This window comes from Eupeodes corollae, chromosome 1 (assembly GCF_945859685.1).
Source record: "Eupeodes corollae chromosome 1, idEupCoro1.1, whole genome shotgun sequence".
Lineage (NCBI taxonomy): Eukaryota > Metazoa > Arthropoda > Insecta > Diptera > Syrphidae > Eupeodes > Eupeodes corollae.
In genome coordinates this window covers 279,855,079-279,868,923 of record NC_079147.1, presented here as the reverse complement: position 1 = coordinate 279,868,923, position 13,845 = coordinate 279,855,079, and the positions used below count along the sequence as shown (strand labels likewise).

Here is a 13,845-nt window from a genome sequence, read left to right as displayed (position 1 = left end):
CAAACCAGATTTTCCATAACAAACATTCGACAAATTGTTAAAACTTTAATGATATTTGTATGGAACAATCAGCTTTTCAAGATTTAAAATCCATTATATATATTGACAGAGGACTGCATAAAATCAGCTATTGGAATAGATAAAAATAGTTTAAACGCTAAGCGATTCTTAAAAACTTAACGGATTATTCTTTTTTCGATTTCGAAAGTAAAGCTTAATAAAAACACACAGCGATATACTCGTATTTTTGGTATACATTTCAATTTCACTAAAGAAGTTTGACCTTTGCCATTTAATTTTGAAATTCGCTGTTTACGATTCTTTTGAGATAATTTGTAGCCATTTTTTCGCATATTTCGGACAAAACACGAGTAGCTGTTGGTTTTTCATGCTTGGTCTTTGCTATTTATTTGCATGAATCTATTCTTTTGCACAGAAAAAATTTTAGGTGAAAAACCAAATGATCTTGGTTTCAAATTGAAAACTACGTGACCAGGAAACTCTACACGCAATTAAGTAATAATTGGTCGTATTACTTCGTCTTGTTTGACCAACATATCATCCTAATCAAGATCTTCAACCACGGGCCTAAAAAGTGTTGCACGAAACGTTCTATTGGTTCGAACTTCAGAAAATCAATAAATTGATATCATTAGCAATACCTTGCGCTCACAAAATAAATATTTTTGACTAAAGTTGCATTACGATGATGCACAAGCGTTACAAAATCAGTAATTCTTCCATTCTCCTTAACTGTAGCTTGTGTATTCGGTCGATTATGACGACCTTAATTATCGCATAATGTTGCGGTTTCATCTATTTCTTAACACTACTGGCCTTTCTGTGGAACCAGCGGAAATATGAACAAACTTTTTTGAAATTTGCAATAACTTTATAATGACAGATGTCCAGTTTCTTTGAAACAATAGATGGCGTTTTAAAGTTAAAGTTACAAGAAGGGATCATAGCTAAATAGGGGGATTTTGTATCCATATGTATAATGTCAATAGCGCACTATTCGATTGTTGAGCGCTTCATCATCGTTAATGGCACACATTCAACTACTATTATGACAATTCAAATAACAGCTGATTCTGACAGAACTACAGTTTAAAAGTGAAAAGTACAAAATGAATTATCATATCCTGTTCTGGAAATGTAAGTGTGTTATTACACTAAAACGTTTTTAGAAAGATGAAAATAAGTTCGAAAGCGAAAGTAGGTGAAATAGAAATACTTCTAAAAGTCTCAACCCGCACAGTTGTGAGTTCAGGATTGTCTTGGACGGTTTTTGACGTTTATTTTTCTTGCCTTTCTTTGTTTCTTGTGTTTCCGAGGAAACAAGAAATATGCCGCCCGATTATTTCAAGTGGAGCAAAGACCTTATAACCAAATTAATTCAAATGAAGGAATGGTTTGAATGTTTCACTCGTTGAAACAAAGAGACAGCCCACTTTTCTGCTGATCAAAAGTTTCTTCATTTACCTTCAAGAAAGTGATGGCTGAATCACAAAAACACGCTTCAGCTCCGGCTTCGCCTGCGTGGCGGTGGGCCTGCTTCGAGGTTGGTTTGAATGACATTTCTACTATTTCATCCCTCCAGAGAGCAAATATTTTGTTTGTTGACATTTTTGTCAGATAATTGAACTAGAGCTTCCGTTTGGAATCACATTACGTTCTTTTCCTTACGATTGTCAAACGGAACGTGAGGTGGAAGCTTCATTGTGATAGCATGCATTGCATTCCTATGTCTGAACTCGTAAACGTCAGGTGAAGCCGAAGCTTAAACGTGTTTGTGATTCAGCAATGAAGGATCCGAAGTCAGATCTATTTTCTCTCCAGATTTTAATCCAATTCCCTTTTTTCTTTTGCTTGAAAATTGTTAAAGCATCCTTACAAAGGTCTAACAAATCTAACAACATTTCTTCATCGGAACTATTATTCGTATACATTATGTCAATAATCATGGCTGTAGTATCTAATAAATTATTTATCACTTCAAATGACATATTGCTTTTTATGAGTGTTTCTCGTTTTTGATAATTTCACTAAGTGGACGAGAAAAAACAATAAAAGAGAAGTGTCAAAAACACGCAACCGAAGAACATCCGAGTGTAATATTGTGAAATTGACGGGAAAAGTCTTCAAAAGAAAAGATGCGAAACACGCAGCTTACAGAAAGTCTGAGTGTAATACACACTAAGATGATTTTGATTTTCTAACATACACTGGAATCCTCGCACCACATGAAAAAGGGAGAGGTTCACCGCAGTGTGTACCGTGACAAGCAAAACTACATCAACGCATTGGCGCAAGATGCAGAAGATGCTGCAAACAGGTGCGACAGCAGGATCGTTTATAGAAAGAGATGACCGATGCACACAACTCAAAGCAACACCTGGTGAAAAAATAGACGGTACTTTGCCTAGTTTGGTGGATGAACAAGTCAGAAGGTGAAAGCATAAAAACCAATCCCCGAATCCGCACAGCACCTCTAAGTAAAGATAAGACCATTGTCACAATTAAAGCACTTAAGAACAACAAACCTCTCGGACTTGATGGAATTCCCGCAGAGCTTTTACAAGCAGTGCCACGTCATCAATCAAACTGCTTCATCCGCTCATAAAAGAAGCCTCGACCACTGAGAGCTTCCCCGATGGGTGGAAGAAGGAAATAAACGTTAAGCTACCAAAAAAAGGAGACCTTACAAAGTGCGAAAACTGGAGAGGAATTTGAGTTTTACCTGCCGTTGCCAAAATAGTAGCAAAACTCATACTGGAATGTATCAGAGAACACTTTGAGGCCACACTCGATGCCGAACAAGCAGGATTCCGCGCTGGATCCTCTTGTATTGATCATATCAACACCCTGCGGACCATTAATGAGCAGTGCGTTAAATAGCAAGCAACACTACATCTTCTATTCCTCGACTTCGAGAAGGCCTTAGATAGGCAACAGGGAGTACATTTGGTTAGCTTTGCGGAGGAGAGGTATTCTAGAAAAACTATTTAGTGATCCAAGTGTCACGTTCTGCACGATGGTAGGTATCCAGAGGATTTTGAAATCCGTAGCAGAGTCAGACAGGGCTATATTCTGTTGCTTACTTTCGCATAGGATCATGGATCTCCATTAAATGACAACAAGTGTGAAGAGAGAAGCATAAGCCTTGGGGCTGAAAATTAATTCCGGCAAAACAGTCTCGGAACCCGACATCCTCTCAAATAAAGATTTCCTCACAACCGGTGGAAAAAGTGGAGAGCTTCCATGGCTGAAACACAAACACGCTTTAGCTTCGGTTTCGCCTGACGTTTACGAGTTCAGCCATATGAATTCAATACATGCTAACACAATGAAGCTTTGCATTCACGTTTCTTTTGACAATCGTAAGGAAAAGAACGTAATGTTACGTAATGTGACACCAAACGGAAGCTCTAGTTTAAATTTGCTGAAATTTGCTTTTTCTGACAGATCCATCGCTGTCAAAAAGTCACCAAACAAAATACATTCGTTTTTGGAGGGATTCCCATGTCATTCAAAGCAACCTCAAAGCAGGCCCATCGTAATGCAGACGAAGTCGAAGCTAGTTTTTTTGTTTCAGCCATCACTACCTTGCAAGTATCGTCTCCATCGAAGGCGGAAACGAACAAGACGCCATCTGCCGCATCGGGAAAGCAAAAGCGGCATTCGGTATGTTGTCAAAAATTTGGAGAAATAACGCTTAAGAACAAAGCTTCGACTGTTTTGCACAAATGTCGAATCTGTGCTTCTTTATGGGTGGAGCACCTGGAACGTTACTTCAGCCTTTACAAGAAAGCTGCAAACATTCATGAAAAGATGTCTTAGCAACATCCTGAGGACTTTATGGCCAAACCTTATATTAAATGAGGTCCTTCATAGAAATACATGCCAGGGACCTATAGACTCTATAATACGTAACGTAAGTGGCAATGGATTGGACATACGCTTCGAAAAGATAACGACTGCATTACAGGCAAAGAAATGCAGTGGATTCCGCTCACACAAGAAGGAAGCAGAGCTGGACGACCGAGAAGCACATGGCGCTGGAAAGTTGAGAAGGAATCAGCGTCACTGGGCAAGAATTGGAGGGAGCTAAAATAAGAACTTCAATTACACAAGTTGTAGGTTATCAAAACTCAAAATGGCTGCTCAAACGTATACTTTTAAAAATGTAGATCTGCCAATATTAATTTAACTTAAATATAAGGTTTTGACAGATAAAAACGATTGATTAATTAAAATGTTTAAATTTGACAAGAGACTGCATGCGACATTTTTTCATTTTGGAAGGTATGTAGAAAAGGAATTTTGAACATTATCAATTATTTTTAAAACAAAAGAAAAAATATAGTAAGCAATTTCAACAAAATAAGATTTTATGCATACAAATCCTAACTAAAGCAATTAACTTTATCTGAATAAAAATCGATATTTTCCAAAGATTTATTTTTCAAACGTTAATGAATGAGTTGCCGCCAAAGAAAACACATCCATCGACAACAATAAGAGGAAGAACATAGTTTTCCCATTACACTTGGATATACAAAAATTTAAATCATTTGAATGGATTTCCTTTCAGAATACGAAATTAATTTCTATTTGTTTTGATACTCGCAGACTGGCGGGGTTCTTTCCTAAGCTTAAAAAAGAGGGAGCTTAAAATACATAAGTGAAATCAAAGTAAATTTAAATTAAAGGAGAATAAAATTAAGTTTTCTAAAATATTACACAATGTTAAAATAAATGCAGCACAGATATTAATTTTAGGTTAAATTTACTCTCTAGAAGACTGACAGCAATGTCAAATGTGACAGTTAATTGTTTATATTTCATTTTATTTAAACTCAGTATAATATGGAAACGGATATTATAAGATTTTTGTATCATGGTTTTCAAAATTAGTCTCAAAAATAGAATTTAATTTGAATCATTCTTTAAGAAATCCGTAGGGCTCAGTTCTATTGAATGAGAGTCAAATAGTTTTTCAAGTTCAAGGTAAATTTCCTTCTCCTCTAATAACAACTTAACAGGGGGTAATGGTTGAAATTTAAACGGACGAATACGAGGGCTTTTTTCGATTTCTTTTAAACGTTCAGGTAAAGCATTAAGTTTTGATTTAATTTCCGTAGGATCAACTCTCATAGTAGGCCAATCAAACAATGGAAGAGGCTTAGCCTGATTTTGAACTATCAATGGAGTAGGAAAGTCTTTAAATCTTGGCATTCCACTGCCAAAGACAACTTTCTTATTGTCACGTAATTGACGCCTTTTCCGAACTTTAAGCAAACAATTAAATTTCAATGGCTTCTCCACCGATGTGTCAGGAAATTCCTCTGTTCGAGTACACAGAGATTCGCGTTCTGGATCTGTGATCAACTTGATATAATCAAAACTGGGAAACATTCGAATTTCACGTCCAGTTTTGTGATGATGTTTCTTTGTCAAGTTAACCTTTTTTAAAATTTTTGATGATCCCTTGAAGAGTCTTGTAAAGCCACTACCGAAAATGTGTCGTTGTACACAATGTGACTTTGTTTTGCGTTGACTTATTTTATTTTTGAAATTAAGTCTGCGGAACCTTTGAAGTTTTTGTGTTTGGGTTTGCAGTCTTACACGAAGAAATTCTTCATCATCAAAGAGTTCATATCGTCCAGGACCTGGACTAAATGATGGATTACCTAAGACTTGGAATCGTGAGCTTTCAGGCACGCAAGAATTTCGATAAAACTTTGAATGTAAAATTTGTTTTTTAGGACCGGTTTTTTTAAACCTAAATATACAGTTTTGTTAAAAGAGTTAAAAAGCTTCAGCTCTATGAGAATGTTAACCTCTTTTGATCAAATATTCCAACAAAATAATTTGACGGTCCTGGATCAGACTTGTCCCGCCAGCATGTCACATAGTTACTTATCATAAATCTTGTCGAGGGCCTTCGAATTCGGGGATCTGAACCTAGAAAAATTGAAAAGCTTTAAGTAATATTTAAAAATCTATCATTGTAACTTGAATATTACGTACCTGTTGTAAATTTTCCTTTGTGACGGTTGCATTTGTTCTTTGATTTTTCAAACCAACTCGTTGAAATTTCATAGAATTTAGTTTGGTTATTCTGTTTTAAATGTTTTTTACGCTTAGCGTTCCCAGTTGACCTTGACCATTCAACGCCATTTTTATTGGAGCCCATTTCGTTGGGGATGTCGTACCTATTTGGTGGTAAACGCCATGACATTTTAGATTGTAGTTGTCCTCTGTCTTTGAATGTTTTTGAAGGCAGCAAACTTTTAGATTGTTGATTTCTTTGAACATCGTCATCATTTGTGTCTGGAAAATATGCAAATGTTGACTAAAAGATTGTAAGGTTTATTATAGGTAAAAATACCTTCAAAACATGTCACTTTATAATTCTTTTTATTTTTGAGTAAGTAGTTTCGAACAACATTCAAATGATTATTCTTTATTTGATTGCCTAAAAAAATACTGTTGTCAATTTTATAATTATTTATAAAAATATAAAAACCTTACGAGAAACTAAAAAAAGTGGCAACCATAACTTCGTTGAGTTAAGTTGCTTTCCCATTATTATTGTCCTAATTACAGAAATTTGTATGCGGAGGGAGATGAAAACAGTTCGTTTTTCTCAATTTGTTGATATTATTTAATTATTAATTTGAGTCAAATATTTGAAAGTATAAAAATAAATATAAAATAATACAAGTATCCAGTGAGAGAGAGAAAGAAAAATTATGAGACGTCAAAAAGTCACTTTGAAAAGGTTATTATGACGCTATGGGAGCCAAAGTGACATTTAAGTTGACAATTTAACTTCTTCTGCTAAAGGAAACGGTGGTACCCGTGGCATGACGGTTAGTGCGTTGTACTGTACAGATGGACGAAACTATAAAACGAACGGTGGAACGGATAATACCAAAGTACAAAGAACGGGACCAAATGGACGCATACAGAAACGCGACTATTGACGCAGTGCGAAGGCACAAGAGTGGCTTACTGACAAGACTCAAAAACTTGTACAGAAGACTTACAGACCCACACGACTTGGAGGTTAGGACACTGAAGTCGTCAATAAAAAATGTCAATACCGGGACCGCAAGATTCGGTCAGTTAATTCAAGTGACCCTAGTATGTTCCCTAAAATCAACAAAATATTCAGGAAAAAGAACGACAATGACCTTCCCACTCTGAAACTCCAAAGAACCGAAGAGAACAAAGACGTACTCAGGACAGCGCAAATAGATCCAGAAGAAGCCATCTTTGACGATGACTTTTATATAATTGAAGATCCGAAGGAAAAAGTGGAGGCGGTGGGAGCTGCTTTCCAGCAAGTTTACAAGGTGAATGTTAGCATTCGCCCCAACCACGACCTGGAAAAGAGAGACCTACTAAATCGCTTTTACCTCCGTAATGATATCACACATTGGCGATCTGAGAACCGCGGTTTCATGCGGTTCAATGACGATTCCTTGGCAAATGCCATAATCGCCGAGCAAACGGGACCAAGTCCCTTGTTAGTGACGAAGGTTGAGCTTCAACTCATCTTCAATTCAATAAAAAAAAGAGCCTGGGATGCGACCCACACTGATAACTTCCCATCCCGTCTGTCGATTTGTCTTGCTTAAAAGTTTGTCTATATGTACTCGTATCAATTTTTGCCAAATTTGCCGACTATTTTTTGTAGATCTTATTTTTTATGAAAAAACGGACTGTTGGATTTTTATATAAAAATTACTGAATATTGAAAACAATATTTTCTGTGAAATAAAATAAGTTTCAAGCAAATATTTTTAAGTTTTGAAAAGCTATTTGAGTCGAAAGTAAATTTTTACCAACTTTTATACATTTTTTTTAGGTTTTTATTTTTTGTAAAAAAACTGTTAATTCGATTTTTTTCAAACTTTAACTGAATGATGACAACAAGATTTTTTGGAAGATAAAAGTAAATTAAAGCCAATATCTCAAAGTTTTGAAAAGATATTCGAGTCGAAAATCAATTTTTACAAAATTTTATAAATTTTTATTTAGGTTTTTATTTTTTGTAAAAAAACTGTCCATTCGATTTTTCTCAAGATTTTTCTAAATGTTGAAAACAATATTTTTTATAAGATAAAATAAGCTTGAAGCCTAATTTTCAAGTTTTTGAAAAGATATTTGAATCGATATTTAATTTTTAGGAACTTTGAGTAATGTTTTTTTTTAGATTTTTATTTTTTATAAAAAAAACTGTCAATTCGATTTTTCTATTATCTCAAAGTTCTTAAAAGATATTTGAGTCGAATATCATTTTTTACGAACTTTTGTTAATATTTTTTTCGGTTTTTAAATTTTTGTACAAAAACTGTCAAATCAATTTTTTTCAAACTTTAACTGAATGTTGACAACAAGATTTTTTGAAAGATAAAAGTAAATTTAAGCCAAAATCTCAAAGTTTTGAAAAGATATTTGAGTCGAAAATCAATTTTTACCAATATTTATACATTTTTTTTTTTAGGTTTTTATTTTTTGTAATAAAAACTGTCAATTCAATTTTTCTCAAAATTTTATCAGATGTCAAAAACATTATTCTTCGTTGCACAAAATTGTTTTAGAGATGAAATCATATTTCAGTCATAAAATTTTGGAGGTGACAAATTTTTTTTTTCAGTTTTATTGATTTAAAAAAAAAAACCGTTTCATTGATTTTTTTCAAAAAATATTCCTATTTGGTATCACGTTACAATCTATTATATACAATTTAATTCAAGTCTCTAGCGTTTTTGGTTCGTAAGATATTTAGGGTTAACCAAAATTTTCACCTTTTTTTCAAACTGCTATGGTAAAAAAAACCACCCACGCAATTTTCTTTCTGCCTTATTATCTGTATAACAAAATTTCTTCTTCTTCTTCTTCGTCTGGTTCTTGAGCTATGGACGACGAAAAAAACGTACGGACGTACGGACGTACAAACGTACGTACACACGCACGCACAGACATCTTTCTAAAAATCTTTTATTTCGACTCTAGTGACCTTGAAACGTCGGGAAATGTCAAAATTTTCAATTTGACAAATCGGACCCATTACAATAACTTCCTATGGGAAGTTAATAAAAAGTCAGCAGGTGTCGATGGTATATCCAACGTTGTGCTAAGACATTTACCGACGGAAGCAATTGACATTTACACCACACTCTTCAACAATGCACTGAATAATGCATACTATCCAGTGCATTGGAATACCGCTGTGGTTCATTCTCTCCCGAAAAAGGGAAAGGACAACTCCAACCCGTCAAATTTTCGGTCGAAAAGTCATCTTCCGAGCATCAGCAAAGTTTTCGAAAAAATCATTAATAGGGCTCTGACTAAGTGGGCTGCGGACAACAAAATAATTCCGGATAAACAGTTCGGGTTCAAGGCGGGTCATGACACAATTCATGCTGCGTCTAAACTCGTTTCTGATATCCAATGGAATAAATCAAAACAACAATGCACAGGTGCTGTTCTGGTTGATTTGGAAAAGGCCTTTGACAGCGTATGGTTAGAGGGTCTTTACCTAAAACTGAGCAGGCTTGCATAAGCAAGCCATTGTTGCATGTACATACTTTATGATGCGCTTAACGGTAGAAAGTTTATTGTCAAAAGTGGCAATGTAACTTCTACCACAACATTCTCAATTAAAAATGGTCTTCAACAGGGAGCGGTGAATTCGCCGATTCTCTTCAGCATTTACACCAGCGATCTGATAGGTAGTCTTACAAAGGCAATTGCGTACGCCGACGATCTAATTGCGTACAGAACGGTCCGAAAGGTTGAGGTTATTAGAATTCTCTTGCAGCGTGATTTCAACAAGATTCAGCGATATTGCGACGACTGGAAACTGAAAATAAATGTCCAGAAGTTGGAGACAATTCTGTTCCGGAATCCGTTGACTGGGGCCACGAGGGATACGTGCAAGAATTGGCGCAAGATGGTCATCGTTGATCTTCACGGGCAGCCATTAGCGAGCAAAAGTGTAGTGAAGTACCTCGGTATCTTGTTAGATCAGTATTTATATTTCGACAGACATATACATGCTGCTCTGACCAGGGCCAGAGGAGCCTTTGCTCTGACGAAACGGCTGTTTTTTAGCAGTCGGCTTGACCCCAGAGTGAAGTTAATTTGCTACATGGCCCTCATACGGCCAATGATCGGCCGGATAGTTGTCCTGTGTGGTTCAACGTTGCCTCTTCCCAGATGGAGAAGTTTCGGGTGTTCTAGCGGCAGTGCTTACGACGCTGTACCGGCTTATATCGAACAGCCGAATCTTCTTATGTGCATTACTTTTCCAACGATGTCCTATACAACGGGGCACGAATCAACAGAATTGACAATTTCGTGATAAAACTCGTTAGAGGTCACATTGCAAGAGCTATGTCTTCGACCAACAATCTAATTTTCGGGGCGTTCTATCCGAACGACGAGTATTTTGAAAGTGCACGCTTGAGCAGAGGCATTCCTCTTTTTAGATGCGGTCTGATACAGGATAGATTGGCAGTTCCGTTAATCTACGACGTCAGACGAAGAACCGTGGATAGGCGACTCCCATACAATCGAAACTTCATGGCACAAGGTGAAGCAGAGCTCCTTCGGTTCAGTAGGGCTGTGTCCGAACGGGACCGAACTGATAGGGTGAAGCAGGAGAACCAGTTTTGGTGGCTTCAATCGGCACTTGATATTGGGTAGTCGGGGTGGGGTTTAAAGCCTTGGCCGGCTAACATACTTGTTTTATAGTCTTAGGGTTTAGTTTTAAGTAGAGTAGGCATGGTGGCACAAAAAAAAAAATGTAAATGAAGTAAAATAGATCTTAGGGCCGAAAGGCATTAGTAGTTAGTGTTATAGTTTAACTAAGAGTGTCCGTATGGGACCATTAAGTTAGTTGTAAGTTATGGATAATCAGTCTAGTTTTATGATTGTTTGTCTAGCTTTAAGGTAGGTTTAAGAATGAATGAATAAAAATGAATAAAAAAAGGGCGTTGTACTATCACGCCAGAGGTATTGAGATCGATTCCTATGCCATCTAAAGTCTTTTTCACGGGTACCGCCTCTTGCGAGGAATTGACAAATTCTCCAGCAGTAATTCTTGTCACGAGAAGTTCTTTCTCAAATTTACCGTTCGGATTCGACTTAAAAAGAAAAACTGTAGGTCCTCTCCATTCCTGACAACAGTACTCGCACACAGGAATGGTTGATAGTTGTAAGTCACTAGGTCCTAGTTCTCAACGGACTGTTGCGCCACCCAATTTATTTCTTATTTACAAAGGGAAACGCTGTCAGTACTTTAAATTAATTTGGTCTTACCACCCGAAAACGACTTGTAAAGATTGAAGCTTAAAAAACGATAGAAACAGAAGCTGTCATTAAAAACGCGCTTTTTGAAGCAAAGGACGTTTACATTAGGACGTTTACGATAAAAATTGAAATCTTAAGTCAAAAATTTTCAATTGTCGGAAATGGACTCAGTATGAGTCATCCAACTTGCGCTTCAGCTTCGACTTTAACTTCGCATTGTAGTTGTGTGTTGTTTTCGTACTTTCCAACTTTGACAATACCACGAGCTTCAGTATTAATATTTAAATGGGTAAAATCAGATTTCTGTCTAAAACTTGCTTATTTTTTGTGGCGAATTGAACACGAATGGAATTGTTTGTTTTGTCATTGTATAGATATTAGTGTACCTCTAATTTTGACAACCTTAGTTTCATGTAGTGTGATTTTTAGTTGTATTCCGTGAATGTCAAAAGCCACACTAAAAAACTCTTATAATAATTTTGAACTCAAATATAAATCCAATATCCGAATAATAGAAAGGTTTAAAAAGCTGGTTATTAAAAAAATCATGAGATTTTGACAGAAAATCGATGAAAAACCCTGTCATAAGGCACGCGTCGACTTAATACTCCGTTTTTTTTTTTCTATCCAAAGGTTATATACAAGGGTAAATCAAGCCCGTAATATATTATGAATCAAAATAGCCATTCTGTCATAATTTTTTTTTAGGTGGGTAGGTTGGTAGGTATGTTGAAAATTAATTTCCAAAACTTGGTCAACAAATAAAAGAATTTTTATGCAAACCTTAATTTTCCCTCATCAGAACAACTAAATATTTCAAGGATATGTAAATTTTCTTCATAGCTTTTTGCTTTTGCTATATTGCCGCATACCTAAACCCATCTATACCTCTTTGTCCTTTTTATTTTGTTCATCCTTGTTCGAGGGAAGAAGTTAAAACAAACTAAACGGCTTCCTTCAGCCTATGAAAACAGAAGTTTTGATTCTCCTCCGGACTGAAAACGATGATTCCGTCTATGCATGTACATATTTCGAGTTTTTTTTTTTTTTTTTTACTCTTTCCATCTCATCGTCATCATATCGTTCTTTCCATTCCAACAGAGCAGTTCATATTCTTCTTCTAGGACAGAATGTGTACCAACTTTAAGGCCGTTCCGATGATGAATGTCTTCATTACCATTTTCATTTCCAGACTCATCATCAATCAAACATATATTTTATGTCTTATTCTTAAGTAAACCACAGTTCTGTTTGTTTAAAAAGTTTACCGTAAAGTTTCTATGATGAACCCCAACTACATATATCTTATTCATTTTCTCATAGTTTTTCCTTTTCTTTTTCCACAATTTTGTTGTTGGTTGGGTTCTTTGGTCTCGTTCGTTTTATTGTCATTATGTCATGTCACATCAACAGAATCCGTTCTTTCTACAGGGCGGGCGTTTTCACAGGCGAAAATGTCAAAATGGCTTAACTCTGGAAGGGTGAGGAACACAGGGGCAAATGAGAATCAGTTAGATAGCTCTGAGTACTGTTAGTGTGATGAGCGTTAATAGTTGTTGCAATTGGATTACTTTTAAGAATAAAGTGCAGCAATGAATTCGTTCGTGTGAAGCATATAATGAATGACTGAATATGGTTTCGAGTTCGAGTAAGGCGGGAGGAAAAAGGATTCTGATTTTGAGGAGTTCTTGTACTTTTCTTAAATATATTCTTGTGAATATTTGATGAAGTTTCGTTTATTTAAGTGATTCATATCGACCAACGAACGGAAGCAGATAGCAGCATCGAAGACCTTACTCCACTCGGACGATTTCGTATAAGGGTATAAATGAAAAATATGCAGATTTTATATTAGCAAACCGACCAACCGACCGACCGTCCGTCCGACCATAGGACCGGCATGGTTTTGGGAGACATAACTTCTTGTTCTTGTTCCAAAAAGATTCAGAACGTCGTCGCTGGTCGTGTCGCTCGTCCACAATGGAAAACATTGACTGAGATTGGTGATCATGACTCTGTTGTATAAGGATAACAATGATGATGATGATGACGATGCTGATGAAGATGATGTTGAGAAAGAAGCTTGGCAATGTGAAAGGAAAACATAAAGAAGTTTTTCATTTCCACTTAGCTGATTAAATATATTTTCTCTGTAAAATTTCCATATCCAATTGATTGACGCAGAGAAATAAGATACACAAAATAATGTTTCTTTGTACTTCAAAGGACGAAGAAGAACATTGTTGTAGTTTATCATTTTTGGAAGATATGAATATAATAATCGTATTGTGTGGGAGTGTTTTGATATTTATTTTTTGTTATAATGCAAATTATTTTATTCATTAATATCATAAGTCATAACTCTATTCAGTCGTTTCATTTTTTTTTAGAAAGCTACAACTTATTTGTAACAAACAGATACGTTTTACGTATGTAAATAAGGACGTCAATGATACGATAAACATTAAAAAAAATGGCAAACAAAATAAGATCAATTGAGTACGAGCATCG

The 13,845-nt window shown here is 35.8% G+C and overlaps 1 protein-coding gene across 2 annotated transcripts in view; it reads right to left on the bottom strand.

Annotated features, from left to right (window-relative positions):
- Nucleotides 1–4,826: 4,826 nt before the first annotated feature.
- Nucleotides 4,827–13,845, bottom strand: part of LOC129938517 (uncharacterized) — a 111,853-nt gene continuing 102,834 nt past the window's right edge. Inside the window, exons 1-5 of one of the 2 annotated variants that reach the window (XM_056046138.1) lie at nucleotides 6,541–6,752; nucleotides 6,398–6,484; nucleotides 6,037–6,339; nucleotides 5,847–5,970; nucleotides 4,827–5,788 (exon numbers count right to left, since the gene is read on the bottom strand). In XM_056046138.1, coding sequence (XP_055902113.1) covers nucleotides 4,936–5,788; nucleotides 5,847–5,970; nucleotides 6,037–6,339; nucleotides 6,398–6,484; nucleotides 6,541–6,595 — 1,422 coding nt within the window. In that variant the 5' untranslated portion in view covers nucleotides 6,596–6,752 and the 3' untranslated portion in view covers nucleotides 4,827–4,935. Of the gene's footprint in view, nucleotides 5,789–5,846; nucleotides 5,971–6,036; nucleotides 6,340–6,397; nucleotides 6,485–6,540; nucleotides 6,753–13,845 lie in introns of those variants that run through there. The other variant, XM_056046139.1, reaches the window with a different exon arrangement.